Here is a 19492-nt window from a genome sequence, read left to right on the forward strand (position 1 = left end):
ATGGAAATCCCTGAAATGAAGGAAACAATAACCCAAATAAAAAAATCAATAGAAAGTGTCAACAACTGACTAGAGTACTTGGAAGACAGAACCTCAGGCAATGAAGATAAAATATATAATCTTGAAAATAAAGTTGACCACATAGTAAAGATGATAAGGAAACCATGAACAGAACATCCAAGAATTATGGGATGACATGAAAAGACCAAATCTAAGAATTATCAGGATAGAGGAAGACATAAAGTTATAAACCAAAGGAATGTACAATCTCGTCAATGAAATAATATCAGAAAATTTCCCAAACATGAAGAATGAATTGGAAAATCAAATACAAGAGGATAACAGGACACAAAATGTACAAAATTACAACAGATCCACACCAAGGCACATTACAATGAAAATGTCTAGAATACAGAATAATGAGAGAATTTTAAAAGCCACAAGAGAAAAGTTTTAGATTACATATACAGGAAACCAATTTGTATCTCAGCAGATTTTTCAACCCAGACCATCAAAGCTAGGAGATCCTGGAACAACATACACCAAGCTCTGAAAGAAAATGGATACCAACCAAAAATCTTATATCCAGCAATATTTCATCATCCAGATTTGATGATGAAATAAAAACCTTCCATGATAAACAAAAATTAAAATAATTTATAACAAGAAACCCTACACTACAAAACATCCTTAGCAAAATATTCCGTAAGGAGGAAATGAAAAACAACAATGAAAATCAGCAAAGGAAGGAATCACACTAAAGGAAAAACCAATCAAAGGAGAAACCAACTCAAGTTAAAAACCAAAAATAAACCAAAATGACTGGGAATACAAACCACGTCTCAAGGCCGCCTGGCCTGGCGCGGCTCAGTCGGCTCGAGTGCTCCCGGTGAGGAGGAGGTGTCCTCGGCTGTGCCGCCCTCCGCCGCCGTCGCCGGGCTGCGCCGCTAGAGCCGGGACGCGCCTCCGCCCTCCTCGCCGCCTGCACCCCCGCGGCCGCCGCTCCCCTCGCTGTCCGCACACCCACCATGACGAAGAATGAGAAGAAGTCCTTCAACCAGAGCCTGGCCGAGTGGAAGCTCTTCATCTACAACCCGACCACCGGAGAGTTCCTGGGGCGCACCGCCAAGAGCTGGGACCAAATTGTCTTGAATTTGTGATCCTCCTGCCTCAACCTCTCAAGTAGCTGGGATTACAGGTTTGATCTTGCTCTTCTACCTAGTTTTTTATGGGTTCTTGGCTGCACTCTTCTCATTCACAATGTGGGTTATGCTTCAGACTCTGAACGATGAGGTTCCAAAATATCGTGACCAGATTCCTAGTCCAGGACTTATGGTTTTCCCAAAACCAGTGACTGCGTTGGAATATACATTTAGTGTATCAGATCCAAGTTCCTATGAAGGGTACGTTAAAGACCTTAAGAAGTTTCTAAAATCATATTCTGGAGAAGAACAGAGTAATCTCAAAGACTGTCCTGATGGAGTTCCTTTTGAACAGAAGGGTCCAGTTTATACTGCATGTCAGTTTCCTCTTGCCTTACTCCAAGAATGCAGTGGTATAGGTGATCCTGATTTTGGCTATTCCAAAGGAAAACCTTGTATTCTTGTAAAAATGAACAGAATAATTGGATTAAAACCTGAAGGAGATCCAAGGATAGAATGTGTTCCAAAGGATGGAAGCACAGCAATTGTAGAAACATATCCTAATCTTGGAGTTATAGACTTAAAGTATTTTCCATATTATGGGAAAAAACTGCATGTGGGATATCTGCAGCCATTAGTTGCTGTCCAGGTCATCTTTGGATCTAATAGTACCAGGAATGAAGTAACAGTTGAGTGCAAAATTGATGGATCACCCAACCTAAAAAACCAGAATGATCGTGACAAGTTTTTGGGACGAGTTGTGTTCAAAATTATAGCACGTGCATAGTATGTGTAGGATGTCTCCACAGAATAAATGTTGTGTTGTCTGTCTTCATTTTGCATCAGCTGGACCTGCCATTCTAGAATTAAGAGACCACCTTGGAGAAGGTGTGTGGTACATGACACTGGGGTGACATCATAACGTGCTTCCAGATCATAGTGTTCAGTGTCCTCTGAAGTAACTGCCTGTTGCCTCTGCTGCCCTTTGAACCAGTTCATTCACCTGATAGGGACCAGTGAACACCTGATTCTGAACACGTAGGATGGGGTCTTGCCCTCTTTTTATGTGGTTTAATTGCCAAGTGTCTAAAGCTTAATGTGCTGTGCTATGTAAATATTTTATGGATTTAACACTGGTTAACTGTTATATTTTGATGCCAACAAAATTTTAGGGATAAAATGGTACCTGGCCAACATCAAGTGACTTTATAGCTACAAGCAGTGTGTGTGGAGAAGTTCTGTATGTGAGGAGGAAAAAAAGAAAATAAAAGTGGATCTAAAAGTGTAAAAAAAAAAACAAACCACGTCTCAATAATAACCCTGAATGTGAATGGCCTATACTCATCAATTAAAAGACATAGTCTGGCAGATTCAATGAAAAAAAAAATATCCAACAATATGCTTCCTTCAAGAGACTCATCTCACAGGAAAAGACATACACAGACTGAAGGTGAAAGGATGGGAAAAAACATACCATTCACATAAGCCACATGAACAAGCAGGGATTTCCATTTTCATATCAGATAAAGTGAACTTCAAACCAAACTTAGTCAGAAGAGATAAAGGACTTTTCATACTGCTTAAGAGAGCCATACATCAACAAGACATAATAGTCATAAATATCTATGCTCTAAACAAGGGAGCACCTACATATATCAAACAAGCCCTTCTCAATTTCAGGAAGCAAATAGATCACAACATAATAATACTTGCTGACTTTAACATACCTCTATCACCATTGGATAGATCTTCCAAACCAAAACTAAACAAAGAAACTATAGAGCTCAATAATACAATCAATGAATTAGACTTAACAGAGATATATAGAGTATTTCATCAGTCATCACACAAATACATCTACTTCTCAGCAGCACATGGATCCTTCTCTAAAATAGACCATATATTATGCCAAAGAGCAACTCTCAGCAAATACAAAAAAATAGATACTACCCAGTATTTTCTCAGATCATAATGGAATGAAACTAGAAATCAATGACAAAATAAAAAATAGAAGCTACTCTAACACCTGGAGAATAAATAATATGATATTGAATGAGCAATGGATAGTAGAAGACATCAGAGAGGAGATTTAAAAAAAAAGTCTTAGAGATAAATGAGAACACTGATGCAACATGTGAAAATCTCTGAGACACGATGGTAGTGCTAAGAGGAAAATTCATTGTATTGAGCTCATTAATTAAAAGAATAAAACGTCAACATGACCTAACATTACATCTCAAAGCCCTAGAAAAAGAACAAATCAACACCAAAAGTAGTAAAAGACAGGAAATAATTAAAATCAGAACTGAGATCAATGAAATTGAAACAAAGGAAAAAATTCAAAAAAATCAAAAGTTGGTTCTTTGAAAAAAATAAATAAAACTGATAAATCCTTAACCATGCTAATAAAGAGAAGAAGAGAGAAAACTCAAATTACTAAAATTCATGGTAAAAAAGAAAATATCACCACAGACACTAGTGAAATACAGAAGATAATTAGAAAATCTATTTTATAATCTATACTCCAATAAAATAGAAAATCTCAATGACACTGACAAATTTTAGAAACTTTTGATCTACCTAAACTGAATATGGAGAACATACACAATTTAAATGAATCAATTTCAAGCAAGGAAATAGAAGACGCCATCAAAAGCCTACCAACCAAGAAAAGCACAGGACCAGATGGATTCTTAACCAAGTTCTACAAGACCTTCAAAGAATAACTAACACTAATACTCCTCAAATTATTTCATGAAATAGAAAAGGAGGGAACTCTTCAAATTCATTCTATGAGGCTAGCATCACCCTGATACCAAAACTAGACAAAAATACATCAAGGAAAGAAAACTTCAGAACATTATCCCTAATGAACATAGCGACACAAAAATTCTCAATAAAATCCTGGCCAATCACATACAAAAACATATTCAAAAGATAGTGCACCACAATCAAGTGAGGTTCGTCCCAGGGATGCAAGTTTGGTTCAATATATGGAAATCAATAAATGTAATTCATTACATCAATAGACTTAAATACAAAAATCATATGATTATCTCAACAGATGCTGAAAAAGCATTCAATAAAATACAGCACCTCTTCATGTTCACTAGAAAAACTAGGAATAGTAGGATCATACTTCACCATTATAAAAACTGTCTATGCTAAGCCCCAGGCCAACATCATTCTAAATGGAGAAAAATTGGAAGTATTCCCTCTACAAACTAGAACAAGACAGGGATGCCCTCTTTCACAACTTTTACTCAACATAGTCCTTGAAATTCTAGCCAGAGCAATCAGACACACAAACTAAATTAAAGGAATACACATAGGAAAAGAAGAACTCAAACAATCACTATTTGCCTATGACATGATTCTATATTTACAAGATCCAAAAAATTCCACCAGAAAACTTCTAGAACTAATAAATGAATTCAGCAAAGTAGCAGGATATAAAATCAATACCCAATCAAATACATTTTTATACATAAGTGATGAATCCACTGAAAGAGAAATTAGGAAAACTACCTCCATTCAAAATAACCTCCCAAAAAAAAGTAAAATACTTGGGAATCAATCTAACAAAAGAAGTGAAAGACCTCTACAATGAAAAATAAGAACACTAAAGAAGGATATTGAAGAGGAACTTAGAATATGGAAAGATCTCCCATGCCCTTGGTTAGGCAAAAATAATATTGTCAAAATGGCCATACTACCCAAAGCGCTATACAGATTCAATGAGACTCCAATTAAAAGACCAAAGTCATTCCTTATAGAAATAGAAAAAGCAATCATGAAATTCATTTGGAAAAATAAGAGATCCAGAATAGCCAAAGCAATCCTTAGCAAGAAGAGTGAAGCAGGAGGCATCACAATACCAGACCTTAAACTATACTACAGAGCAAAAATAGCAAAAACAGCATAGTATTGGCACTAAAATAGACATGCAGACCAATGGTACATAATAGTAGATACAGAGACCAACCCACATGAATAAAGTTATCTCATACTAGACAAAGGCACCACAAAATACATTGGAGAATAGATAGCCTCTTCAACAAATGGTGCTGGGAAAACTGAAAATCCATATGTAGCAAAATGAAATTAAAACTCTATCTCTTATCATGCACAAAACTCAACTCAAAGTGGATCAAGAATCTAGGAATTAGACAAGAGACCCTGTGCCTAATAGAAGAAAAAGTAGACCCAAATCTCCATCATATCAGATTAGGCCCTGACTTCCTTAATAAGACCCCTAAAGCACAAGAAATAAAATCAAGAATCAATAAATGGGATGGACTCAAACTAAAAAGCTTCTTTGCAGCAAAGGAAATAATCATTGAGGTGAAGAGAGACCCTACAGTATGGGATCAAATTTTTACCACATGCACATCAGATACAGCACTAATCGCCAGGATATATAAAGAACTCAAAAGACTTAATACCAAAAAAAAAAAAAAAAAAAAAAAACAACCCAATAGATAAATGGGTTATGGAGCTGAACAAACACTTCTCAGAAGAAAATATACAATTGATCAACAAATATATAAAAAATTGTTCAACATCTTTAGTAATTAGAGAAATGTAAATCAAAACTACTCTTAAGATTTCGTCTCACCCCAGTCAGAATGGCAGTTATCAAGAACACAAGCAATAATAAGTTTTGGAGAGGATGTGGGGAAAATGGTACATTCATACATTGCTGGTGGGCTTCAAATTGGTGCAACCACTTTGGAAAGCAGTATGGAGATTCCTCAGAAAACTTGGAATGAGACCACCATTTGACTCAATTATCCTACTCCTTGGTCTATACCCAAAGGACTTAAAATCAGCATACTATAGTGATATAGCCACACCAATATTTATAGCAACTGAATTCACAGTAGCTAAACTATGGAATCAACCTAGATGCCCATCAATAGATGAATGGATAAAGAAATTCTGGTGTATATACACAATGGAATATTACTCAGAATTAAAAGAGAATAAAATTACGTCATTTGCAGGTAAATGGATGGAGTTGGAGAATACCAGACCTTAAGGTCACAATACCAGACCTTAAACTATACTATAGAGCAATAGTAGCAAAAACAGCATGGTATTGGCACCATGTATAAATTTCTTTATCCATTCAGCTATTGATGGGCATCTAGGTTGTTTCATAGTTTAATTATTGTGGATTCGGCTGCTATAAACATTGATGTGGCTATGTCACTATAGTATGCTGATTTTAAGTCCTTTGGGTATATGCTAAGTGAAGTAAGCCAATCCCAGAAAATTAAAGGCCAAATATTTTCTCTGATTAGAGGATGCTGATCTATGATACGGAGCAGGGGGAGGCACAGGAAGAATGGGACAACTTTGGATTAGGCAAAGGGAAGGGTACGGAGGGGTTATGGGGTTAGGAAAGATGGTGGAATGAGATGGACATCATTACCCTAGGTACATGTATGATTACACAAATGGTGCATCTCTACATTGTGTACAACTAGAGAATTGAAATGTTTCACTTCATTTGTGTATGATGAATTGAAATGCATTTTGCTGTCATATACAACTAAGTAGAACAAATAAAAAAATAATAATGAAAAAGATAGGAAAAGATGGTTGGGGATGTAGCTCAGTAGTAGAGTGTGTGAGACCCTGAGTTCCATCCCCAACAGCTCCAGGCAGGAAAAATACTGGTAAAGTTTTAAAAAACTAATAATAAAGAATATTGTTTTGGAATGCATTTACACACACTTATGTATGCAGGTATGTATATGCATATGCCATATGTGTGTGTGTGTAGGTGTATTTACTATATGTATGTATGTATATATGTTCTCATGCCACATATTTATTATATATAATAGGTAGGCTGAAAGATAGATATATGGTAAAACTATTTTTTTAAAAAAGGCAATGATAAATACAAAATTTAGGATTACTATTATTTCCAAGGAAAAGCAGGGCATTAAGGTAGGGGAAAGCACACTGGCAGAAGCAATTTTTATTGTTGTACTTCTTGAGTCAAGGGGTGGGTTACAATTCAAAGTGGAAAATCTTTGAAAAAAAAAAGAATAAAAGATAAACTACTAGATTGGAACCAGAAAAAAAAACAAATATAAAAAATTTTAATATTAGATAAAAAAAACATAAAAAAAGTAAAACATGTGGCATAAATAGAGGTTTTATACTGGTATTAGGAATAACAGACCAAAAAGATTTCAGTATAATTTATATTTATAATATAATGTATATTTAATAATATAGTTTATAATGTAAATTTAAACATCTATGAAACAATAATTGACAGAACACAGAGAAGAAATTATTAATTATTATTATTATTATTAATTAATTATTTTTTTAACTTACATTTTGTCTTTGTCCACTCAAGCTGCTATAATGAAAATGCCATATGCTAGGCGGCTTATGAGGAACAAAAATCGATTTCTCTCAGTTCTTGAGGCTGGGAAGTCTAAAATCAAGGTAACAGCATATGTGGTTTCCAGTGAGGGTCAGTTTTTCATAAACTGTACCTTCTCACTTTGTCTTCATATGATGGAAGAGACAAGGCCGGTCTCTGGGGCTTCTTTAATGGAAGTACTAATCCCATTTTGGGGGATCCACCCTCTTGACCTAAGCAACTCTCCAAAGCCCCACTTCTTATTGAGAAACGGGTTTCAACTTGTAAATTTTGGGAAGACAGATCATGGCACCAATCTGAGAAACTGATAGCCAAAGTAAAGGGGGCAGGAAGAAAAATACAGAGTAGTTTAATCTCAAATGAATAGATACATAAACCAAAACCCAGAGATATACATAGGATATTATCCCACACTTAGAATACATGCCCCAAAACTGTCTATGTTGTAGAGCACTGAGGAAACCTCTATCCAGATATTTAGATATTATAAATACTGATATAGTATCACACTGATTGTGCAAGGATAGCAATCAATGTAATGTAATGTCTGAATCTTAAAAACATGTTACTAAACATAGAGGCAGAAATTACATAACCCAATCCAAATGGAGTTTGGGGCTTTCTGAGATTTCTCTCAGTTCTTGAGGTTGGGAAGTCTAAAATCAAGGTAACAGCATATGTGGTTTCTGGTGAGGGTCAGTTTTTCATAAACTGCAACTTCTCACTTTGTCTTCTCTTTTATTTTCATATATTGTTACCATTTACACTTGAAAAAAAAGTGGTAGGTGCTTCCAAATCTGGTGAAGAATTTTTTCAAATTAAGGAACAAATACTTCACTTTCCCCTGAAGCTTTCAGAAAAGCACAGGATGTTCTGCAGCATACAACTGACCTGACAGCATCATTTTAACAAAGATTTGTAAGACACCTAGAAGTCAGAGATGGTTGTTACCTCTCGGGGAAATAGTTCCTCAGCTCTCAGAAGCTGAGAATGCTGAGGGTTGTCTTATGATGTGTTGCCTTGGTGATGTGTAAATTGGCATCTTGAAAATACAAATAATTGTTGACTTTCTTTGTTAAGCCAGAACGAGGTCATTGGCCCTTAACATGCCTAGTAAAATGCCTTTCAGATTGAAAGTCTCATCTTATTTAAATAAGTGAATATTGCCAATGTTAAACAAAATCACCGGGACAATTATAAGCTACTTAGAACTGAATGACAGTGAAGCACTATATATTAAAAATCTAGGAGATTCACCTAAATAGCACTTAGAGGAATTTTATATCTTTGAATATATTGAAGGAAGATTAAAAACAAATTATGTCTCTTCCTCTTCTTCATCTTTCCATTCTTTGTCCTTCCTACCCTTCCTGAAAAAAATCAGCCCTAAATATATTAAATGAACTCAAAAAAATAGGCATCCACTCCTTAGGAATGGATAGAGGGCGAGCCAGTGGCCCAGAACCCAGAGCGGGAGCCTTAGGAGGTTAAGAAGGTGAGCAGGCAGGCGAGGGGCCCTGCATAACCTATCGAAGGTGGAAGGTTACCTCTAAGCCCTTGCCTCAGGATTCAGAGCCTGAACAGAGCAAGGGCCACATTCCGGAGAAGGGGTGGACCAGCATGGGAATTACAGGAAGACACAGCCAGTAGGGTATCCACACGGAGCCTCCAGGGCTTGGCCACAGGGATGAGAAATCGGTTACACAGAGGGGATCGATCAAAGAAGCAAATTCAGGGTGTCCTAGAAGTCTTCAGTTTTAAACTATAATAACTTCTGCAGCATAAGTTCTACAAACTTGTAAAAAATAATTACAATGTTCATTGAAATTTCTTCTATAATAATATGTTTGTATACTTTGAGTGCTATTTAATTTTAGATTTTTATTTCAGTCACTGGTTGAAGAGGGCAAATGTTGACTGAGACAGAATGATCAAATTAAAAATGTATTATTAAAAATTCACAAAAATAAATAGGTGAAAAGGAAGGTTAAATAGATAAATCTTCAAATGATGATGGGAAGGGCAAAAACTAGATTACACCTGTGTTGTTGGATTGGAAATGAAGATTTGATGCAAATTGTGGTTTTCAATTTATGAATACAAAAAAATAGGTGTATTTGTGGGTGTGTGCGCATGTGTGCATGCGTGCATGTGTGCGTATGTACGTGTGTGTGTCAGAGAGAGAGACAGATACCAATATTCACCAACAGTGTCCATAAACTGGCATTGGAAGCAGAGTTCCCTCAACATCAAGGGACACACCTAGCTCCCAGATAATATCATTCTCCACTAAGGATACCAGGACTTCTTGGAGAAATGGCTGACTCAGGGCTGGGACAAGATAAATTCAAAGATGATCCTATATCATATTGTTATGGAAAGCAAGGAGGCACTATAAAATGATGGGACCTGTTGACAGAAAACACATGCTAACTAGAGGACTTCTACAGACAAGTTGGGCACATTCTGAACATGAAAACAAATAATAATAGGGAAAAATTAGACCCCATTGAGTAAAATAAGCAACATGAGTCCATACTAGTATAAACAAATCAACAAGTAAATTGGGCTTTAATGAGAAATAAACTATGTATTATGTAGTTTCAAATGACCTCCTGCAAAATATTAATCAAAAACAACAAGAGGAATAACTTCACAGTGGAGAAGTCTGGTGGATGCCATGTTAATCAAGCAATCAATATTTATATGATTAGTAGTGGGAAAAACATGATGCATGTGTCATGTGGTAGGACACAATGAGATGAGCACAGCGTCCTTTCAATGGTGTTTCTGTCAGAGATGCATAACCTGAATCTAATCATGAAGAAACATTGGACAAACCCAAATGTAAGGAATTAGCAAAAAAAAAAAAAATTGTAATCTTCAAAGTACCAAGGAGATGAAAGTCAAGGAAAAACTAAGGAACTGTTCTGAAGAGACATGACAATTAAATGTAGCACATGATTATGAACTGGACTCTTGTAATAAAGGACATTATTAAGATAATTTATAAAACTTGCATGGATTCTGCAGATTGAATAGTAATAATCAATGAATTGGACGGTTGTTTATGGTTGTGTAGGAGAATATCCTTTTGTGTTTGGAATATGTAACATATGGCTACTTTTTGCTCTGGATCCTTATCAGCAAGGAATGTTATTAACTTTACATGTTTTCCAGGCTGGTGATTATTAAGAGCTATCTCATTGTTACTTTCATTTGTGTCTCCTGACTACAAGTGAGTTCAACCACCTTTGATATGACCATTACCATTTGGGGAAAAAATATACAAGCATTATGTGTAAGCATGTGTACATGCATACACACACACACACTACAGACTTTTGGGGTGTTTGGTCTTGCTTGAGATGTTTTCCATCCCTAAATAGTAGTTTATTTTTTTTTACAATTCTCTTGAAGAATTTTCATTATGTTTTCTTTTCTTTATTGACATTTTTTAATGATCTCGAAATTTTATTTTAATATGGTATAATATAATGTTAAATTTTACTTTCTTCCAGAATTGGTATTTATTAAATGATTCTAATCTCTCCCATTGTGTTAAAATACCAATTTTTGCTTTGTAAATTCTCTTACATGCAAAGATCTATTTCTGCCCTCTCTGTCTTGATCCTCTTGTCTACCTGTCAATTCCTAGGCTACTATCCCATTGATTTGATTTGAATGGCTTTTTAGTGTGTTCTAATATCTGATAAGAAACACTCTCCTTTGTCAGTCTATGCTTTTATATTTTTGACTATTATTAAGCATCTATTCTTACTCCCAAACTTTAAGGTAATTTTACCCTATTCCAAAAAGATTTTTTAATTCCATGTTGGTATTATAATCTAAATCTCATCAAGTTTATATTAATTTAGGGGAAATCAACATTATTACTATATTGTCTTCTCATTTAAAAACTTTATCTTATGAAAATCAAAGGGGGATCAGTACAGTAGAGGAAAGAGGTCAGGGAGGAAGGAGCGGGGGAAAGGGGAAATACTGGGGAATGATATTGGCCTAATTATACGGTTATATAGTGTGCATGTATAAATATGTAAACAGAAATCCCAACACTATGTACATCTATAATGCACCAATTTAAAATGTTAAAAACAATAAAATTAAAACCTCACTTTACCATTTATTCAGATCTGTTTAATGTCTGTATGGTTTGGATATCAGGTGTCCCCCAAAGGCTCCTGTGTTAATGTGGGGATGTTCAAAGGTAAAATGATGAGAATATGAGAGCTATAACTTTATCAGTCCATCCTAGTTTGAATGACTGAATGGTAACTGTAGGCAAGGGGAGCATGACTGGAGGGCGTAGGTCACTAGGGGTGTGCTCTGGAAGGGTGCATCTTCCCTGTGGCCCGCACCTCTCTGCTTCCTGAGCCTGCCACATGACCGGAGCATATTTCATCTGTTGGGTCCTCCTCTCCTGATATGCTAGGTTCATCTTGGGCCCCAAGCAATGGAGTCGGTCATCTATGGACTGAAACCATGAGCCCCAAATAAAATTTTCTTCCTCTAAGTTGTTCCTGTCAGGTATTTTGGTCACAGTGATGCAAAGTTGACTGGAACAATGTCATAACTAAATTTGTATAATTTTCTTCATATTGTTCCTGTGCTTTTCTCTTAAAATTTATTTAGAAATACTGTATCTTATAACTTATATAAATGATATTTTTCCCATTTCTTTTACTCAGTGCTTATTATTAAGAATTTTGGGGCTGGGGATGTGGCTCAAGTGGTAGCGCGCTCGCCTGGCATGCGTGCGGCCCGGGTTCGATCCTCAGCACCACATACAAACAAAGATGTTGTGTCCGCCGAGAACTAAAAAATAAATATTAAAAAAAATTCTCTCTCTATCTCTCTCTCTATCTCAATCTTTAAAAAAAATGTTACTATCTTGAAAAAAAAAAAAGAATTTTGAATGACTGACTCTTGTATATGAATCTATGTTGGTCACCTGGCCAAATTTTCTCATTAATTTTTGTGTTTTTATTTGCTGAAGTCTTGAATTTCATCAGCAGCAAAAAAATGATAGTTTTCTCTTTTCTTTTTTCAATATTTATAGCAATTATTACATTTTCTTGTCTCTTTATCACTAGGATTTCCCATGCAGTAGTAAATAGCAATGATAATAAGTGAACATCCCTGATCAGTTCCCAATTTTAGTAGAAAAAATTTTACAATTTGATTTTAGAATAATTTTGCTGTCAGGTTTGGTACATAGAGTTTCTATTTAATTCTGTGATGGAACTGAAAATAACAAAGCACACTAGTGTTAGTGAGTAAATAAAGGGAGGAGTCATCATTAGGTTAATCTGCATGCATGCATGCCCTTGACCTTCGGCCTGGACAGTGCATAGTTATCTACCATCAAACAATTGTTTTTCTACTGAGAAATGACTGAGATCCCCTCACATTTCATATCAAGGGAACTGAGTGAATGTTATGAGTATTTTGTAATGGAATGGAATTTTTGTAGTTAGCAAAAGAAAGGAAACCTGGTCTAGCTAACCATTTAGTTGGAGAGTTGTTTGAAGTCTCTTGATGAGCAAGTTCAGAATACAACATTTTGTCATAAAGTTATGTCAAAACTGGTTCGGGTTGCTAGAACAAAATACCATAAACTGGGTGGCTTATAACAACAGAAATTTATTTTTCACAATTCTGGATGCTGGGAAGTCAAGATCAAGTTGCTGGCGTTGGATCTGGTGAGGGCCTGCTTCCTGGTTCATAGACAGCTATGATTTTGCTTTGACCTCTCATTGCAAGAGTGGGAGAGCTCTCTGGGGTCTCTTTTGTAAGGGTACTAATCCCATATATGAGGCACCACTCTCAAGGTGATCTAGTCTCCCAATGGTCCCACCTCCTAATAACATCAGTGTGGGAGTTAAGATTTTAACATATGAATTTGGGAGGGCAGCATAAACATTGTTGCAGTAGGAAAATTTAATTTTCAAAATAGGACAAATAATGATTGCCAGCTAAAATGATGTCCACAAAGAATTTCCTTCTGTTACTATTTTACTTATAGTATAATTGGGCTGTTTTTGCATGGAACTCTTGATCCTTCTACCTCAGCGTCCCAAGTAGCTGGGATTACAGGTAAGCACTGCTATGTCTGGCTCTTTATAGTTTAATTGGGATCAGCTAATAACTTTTAGCAACCCTTCTTCCATATCTATCAAAAGATATTATTTGCTAATATAATAATGTTGCTAGATTTCTTGCTATTAATCTATTTTTACATGTCTAAAATAAAAATACTTCTTCAAATGTGTAATTCTTTTTATTTATTGCCATATTATTTCTTTCAATACTTCTTATAATTTTTGCTTCTATATTCATAAGTGAGGTTTATTATACTTGTTACTTATCCTCTTCAAGTTTTAGTATTAAAGTCATGATAGCTTCAAGAAACCTTTTGGAGAGATGTCTCTCTTTTTTAAATGGCTGGGAATCACTTGAAAAAACAAAAGAAGTTATTCATTTTTGAAAAATTAGACAATTGCTATGAATTTATCCTCTCCTGGGGTTTTAAAAAATAGATCTTTTATCACCTTTTCAGTTTTCACCAACAGTCATTTTCCATATCTTCTTTACTATTGATTATTTATATCTTCTGGGAAATAAATTATTCTCTTCAAATTATTCCCTTCAAATTTTTCAAATTTGTTATAATGAAATTGCAAGCAATACCTCCTAGGACTCTTAATTTTTCTAATATCTATGTCTATGCCCCCTTTCTTATACCTAATCTAGTAAATACTTTTTCTCTTTTTCTCCTTAGACTCAACAAGTGGTTTATTGGTCATTTTTTAAAAATTATTTATTCTATTTATAATTCAATTCATTATAGTTTTATCTTTAATTCTTTTCCTTCTGGTTTTTATGTTTTTCTAATTTCTTAAATAAATATTAAGAAGTTGTATTTGTAGTCTATATTCCTCAGTACTAATAAAAATATTTAAGGTTATGTATTTTTCTTTGGGTATGTATAGCTTTTGCAGTGTACATTGATTTGGGCATGAACTACTCTCTGTTTTTAATCCTTCCTAGAAAACTTATAATTTCCCTTTTGACTTATTTAGAGATTATTTAGGTATATAGCCCTTCATTTAATCCTAGTAGTGAAGAAAATTTAGGTGATCCATCTATCTTTTTGTTTTTACTGGATTGTAACCCAAGAATATGACATGTAAAATCTTTACTTGTCAAAATTTGAGGGTTTCTTCAATGTCAAGCACCTCAATCTTTATAAATCATCCATTTACAAATGAAAACTGAACATTCTCCAGTTTAAATTTCAACAAATGACAATTAAATTAAATGTATTAAAAGTAGCAAAAAATTCAGCTCTTCTGTGTGTTCACTTAATTGGATTACTAAATATCTTTAATTGAAAGAGATGTTGAAATCTCCCACAATTATTATGTCTTTGTCAAGTTCTCCCCGGTGTTGGGGGAAGGTGTTAATTTTAGAGAGAGCAGCTGGAGAAGACTATCCATGTCCTCAGGAGCTGAGAGGTCAAGTCTTGGAATCAACTGGGAAAAGAGAATGCAGGCTGGGGGCCACAAAGTCTCTCATCACCCAACCTCTGTTTCTTCTGTGACACAGAGTGTTTTTAACAGTGGAGTGAGACACAGAGCCCTGCCTGATAATGAGTTAGAACAGTGAAATAAAGTGAGAGTCAACCTCAGAACCCTTGGTTCTCTCTTGGGTATGAACACTGTTCTCATCATCAGTGTTTCTACACAGAATTATGTCTCTTCTCTACAAGGGGTGAGGGAATGAGTGAGACAAAAGTGAGTTTCTCTCTATATGTGACCTCCTGCTTAGTCCCCAGGTAGAACCACTCTAACCTCACCCCTGGATGCAACCGCCTCTTAACTGGCCCCTTGACCCTTGCTTCTCTCCCATCTATCCTCCAGACAACCATTCAAGTAAATTAGAAGAACTATCTAACTTAAAATTCTCCAGAATTTCCCACTGAGAAATATCAACACTTCTTACCAATGACAGCAGAACTGACCACCCTTTAATCTCTCGAAACACATCTCACTCTATTCAGTCCCCAGCCCTGGGCTCCCATCACTCCTTTTTTTCCCTCCCTGAAGATGCCAAACTTGTTTGCACAAACTTGTCCATGCAGTGCATCTGCTGCACCTTGAGCTTGGAATGCTGTGCACCTCCCAGCCTGCCCATCCCATCACTACATGCTTTCCTCCTTCCCAGTGTCTACTTCTCACCTCCAATGTCACCACTTCAGAAAGGCCTGGTGGGACCAGCATCACCCCAGACACTCCTCCTCACAATATTCTATTTTATCTTCCTCATAGTACTTATTATTCATTCATAGAAACCATATTTCTGCATTTGTTACCTGTCTTCTTCCACTAGAATAAAGCTCCTTCAGGGTAAGAACCTCATGTGACCTAATCGATTTTATCACTGCTGTATTCTCAGTGCCTATAAGAGAGCCTACTCATAGTAAATATTCATCAAATATATAACACAAATAGACATTACTTCCTACATAAAATCTAAATGTCTTATCATGGCAGTACACTTCTTCTTCACGTAGTGTTGGCTCACATCATCAGTCTCAAACCTTTCCTCTCCATCTTCTGCATGAAGCCACTAGGAGTCAATGAAGTATTGCTGGTATTGTTTATTGCTGATAAACCTAAAAAGTGACTCTAGGGGCTGGGGTTATGGCTCAGAGGTAGACTGCTCACCTAGCATGCGTGAGGCACTGGGTTCAATCCTCAACACCACATAAAATTAAAATATTGTGTATATTAATAACTAAACTAAAAATAAATATTAAAATAAATATTAAAAAAGAGTAACCCTAGATATATGCATGGTTTATACAAAATTATTAGCACAATCCAAATACCAAGAAGGAAGATGAGAAGGGAAGAATGGACAAGGAAGAAGGGAGGGAGGGAAATGCATTTCTATGTGCTGGGCCTGTGTCAGGGTGGATGACATTTACAAAAGCACCAACATAAAAAGTTTATTTCTCATAGAAGAGGATTTGAATGAAGGGACAAATAAGAATAAAGAACAGGTGAGCTTTTATTGCACATATAAAATTACAATGCAAAAGAGAATAAAATCATGGCATTTGCAGATAAATGGATGGCGTTGGAGAAGATAATGCTAATCGAAGTCAGCCAATCCCAAAAAAACAAATGCCGAATGTTTTCTCTGATATAAGAGGCTGACTCATAGTGGGGTAGGGAGGGGGAACATGTGAGGATTAGAGGAATTCTAGATAGGGCAGAGGAGTGGGAGGGAAAGGGAGGGGGCAGGGGATTAGCAAGGTCGGTGGAATGTGATGGACATCATTATCATCATTATCCGAAGTACATGTATGAAGACATGAATTGGGTATCAACATACTTTATATATAAACGGGTATGAAAAATTGTGGTATATACGTGTAATAAGAATTGTAATGCAAAAAAAAACACAAAGTACATGTATAAAGGCATGAATTGGCATGAACATACTCTATATACAAAGATATGAAAAATTGTACTCTATATGTGTAATAAGAACTGTAATGCATTCTGATGTCGTGTATTTAAAAAAGTAAAATCAATAAAACTAAAAAAAGAAAGCAAATTACAATGCAAGATAGAAGATGTTGTGTTATAAGCAAGAAAGGGATTATAAGGCACTGATAATTTGCTGTGGAAATTTTAAACAAATCTCCAACTAGATAATTAGTTTCCCAAACTCAGCCATCACCTACCTTTCTTCCTCTCTTTCCTTCTTGCCTTCTTATCTTCCTTCCTTTACTTTTGTGGAATCCCCATAATCTTTATTATAGCATTCCTCATGCAGTGGGAAATCAGTAAATGCTTGCTGGGTAAATAGATGAGTGTTCAGGGTTTGTGGGGAAGAAAGAGGGTGAGAAATGGGTAGTATATGGCAAGGAAAAGTTGATGCTTCCTGCTATGAAATCAAGAACATCACCTTGGAGGCAGCCATGAACCCATCCTTGCCAAGACCAGGGTCAGAACCAAGAGCCAGCCTTGGTAGAAAGTAGAAAATGTGTCCTGCCAAGAGTGAAAGTAAGCCCATAAAAGCATCCATTAATGTAGAGAAAAAGAAACCTGTACCTGGCCCTCTGACTGAAGCTATTGGATGCTTTCAGAGCAAAGAGATAATTTTCAAGCACAAGAGCAGAAAACACTTAATATAATGATTGGCCAAAAAGCACAATTATCTCTACTAACCTCCCACTCCACCACAGGCAGAAATATGGCTGCCTGGGTCAGAAATAAGGGTGCAGTGAGACTGAGCAGCAGCTGCAAGGAATCTGCCTATTTCAACAATCTATGGAAATGCATTCCCAGAGGATCTGACAAATGATGCTAAGTGCCTGGGAACGGCAGGCTGATGGGGACAGGCCACCCATCAGTTCCTGCTCTGCTTTAGTGTCTGAGCAGCACTTTCCTCTGGGCATGTCAACAGCACTTGTCTCTCTATAGATGAGCAGCAAGTACAGATGTTTAAAAAGCCAAAGCATATTCTCAGTTTAAAAGCAAGGGGAGGAGACGAAAATGAAGTTCTTCAAAAATAGTGAAGAAATCAGTCCTCCTTCCCTCCCTCGCTCTCCCACTCCCTCATTTCTTCCTTTCTCTCTTCCTCCTTCCCTCCCTGCCTTCCTTTTTTCTCACATGAAAAGTCCCAAGCACTCTGTGACTATGAACTCATTAATCCTTGTAACATTTCTATAATGTAGGTGCTTTAAACCTCTATTTTATGAGTAAGGCAGCTAAAGCATAAAGAAGTTATATGGTTTGCCAGGGTCACAAAGCAAAACAAGAATTCAAAATACATAGACTGTCCCCAAATGCCAGACTCTTAACCAGTGCTATTTCAATTCTCATGGTTATGACCTGCTGGTAAGTACCCTAGAATCAAAGTCTAAAAGTAAACTTGAGTAATTGCAGCACTGGAGAGATGGCGGAGGAAGAGCAAAGAAAAAGATCCCTTTGGTTCCAGAAAAATCTCCTGAAAAAGAGGAAGGCTAATCAGGCCCTCAAAGCTACCCAGGCAAAGCAGGTACTTTTGGCAAAGAAGAAGAGAAAAGGAAAAGAATTCAGATTTAAGTGACTAGAATCATTCCTACATGATTCTTGGAGGCAGAAACGCGACCACATGCGCATCAGACTAGAAGTGAAACCTTGTGCTTTGGAAGTACCTGATAAACATTCCTTGGCCTTTGTTGTAGCATCCAAAGGATTAATGGGGTGAGCTTACTGGTGCAGAGGACCATTGCAAGACTTCGTCTGAAGAAAATATTTAGTGGTGTCTTTGTTAAAGTCACCCCCAAAAGCCTAAAAATGCTATGGATAGTAGAACCTTATGTGACCTGGGGATTTCCAAATCTGAAGTCTGTCCGGGAACTCATCTCGAAACGTGGATAAGCAAGGGTCAAGAATAAGACCATCCCCCTGACAGACAACACAGTGATTGAGGAGCATCTGGGGAAGTTTGATATCATTTGTCTGGAAGACCTCATTCATGAAATTGCCTCCCTGGGGAAGCATTTTTGGGAGATCCCTGGATTATGGCACCCTTTCCTAGGGGTGACAGCATCAATAAGCTCATCCGCCAGCTGAACTAAACCCAGAATATCTGAAAGCAGTGCATCAGAAGTATGTGTTTCTGTTGGGTGGAACTGTTGCCAAGTATCTTCACAGAAGATTATTTTCTGCCTTAAGAAACTGGAAGGAAGGGATTGGGGAAGAGACAGTAGGTTATGATCATGGCAGGCACCTCTCATCACAGCCCAGTTCCAAGGAAAATTGTTTTCCACGTTGACCACCTCTGCTCTGAAATCAACACATGCCATGGAGAAAGGAGCCCTACTTTGTCTCATCTTTTGTCCTGCGGTTTAATA

General features: G+C 36.5%; 1 protein-coding gene and 1 pseudogene across 1 annotated transcript; both read left to right on the forward strand.

Moving 5' to 3' along the window:
- The first annotated feature begins 954 nt into the window (after positions 1 to 954).
- On the forward strand, positions 955 to 1977 carry LOC124102207 (sodium/potassium-transporting ATPase subunit beta-3). Its single transcript, XM_046458411.2, has 2 exons — positions 955 to 1136; positions 1198 to 1977. Exons 1-2 carry the CDS (start codon positions 1029 to 1031, stop codon positions 1927 to 1929), a joined length of 840 nt encoding a protein of 279 aa, XP_046314367.2. The 5' UTR covers positions 955 to 1028; the 3' UTR covers positions 1930 to 1977.
- Positions 1978 to 18531: 16554 nt separating this feature from the next.
- Positions 18532 to 19216, forward strand: LOC124102875 (ribosomal protein uL30-like; annotated as a pseudogene).
- Positions 19217 to 19492: the final 276 nt, after the last annotated feature.

This window comes from Marmota monax, unplaced genomic scaffold (genome assembly GCF_021218885.2).
Source record: "Marmota monax isolate L192 unplaced genomic scaffold, Marmota_monax_Labrador192_F-V1.1 WCK01_AAM20220418_F8-fsc00112, whole genome shotgun sequence".
NCBI lineage: Eukaryota > Metazoa > Chordata > Mammalia > Rodentia > Sciuridae > Marmota > Marmota monax.

Excerpts from the sequence above, each read along its gene's own strand:
- LOC124102207 (XM_046458411.2), top strand. The coding sequence starts at position 1,029 with ATGACGAAGAATGAGAAGAAGTCCTTCAACCAGAGCCTGGCCGAGTGG. Across the intron at positions 1,137-1,197 it reads GGCGCACCGCCAAGAGCTGG|GGTTTGATCTTGCTCTTCTA; the intron begins GACCAAATTGTC and ends GCTGGGATTACA.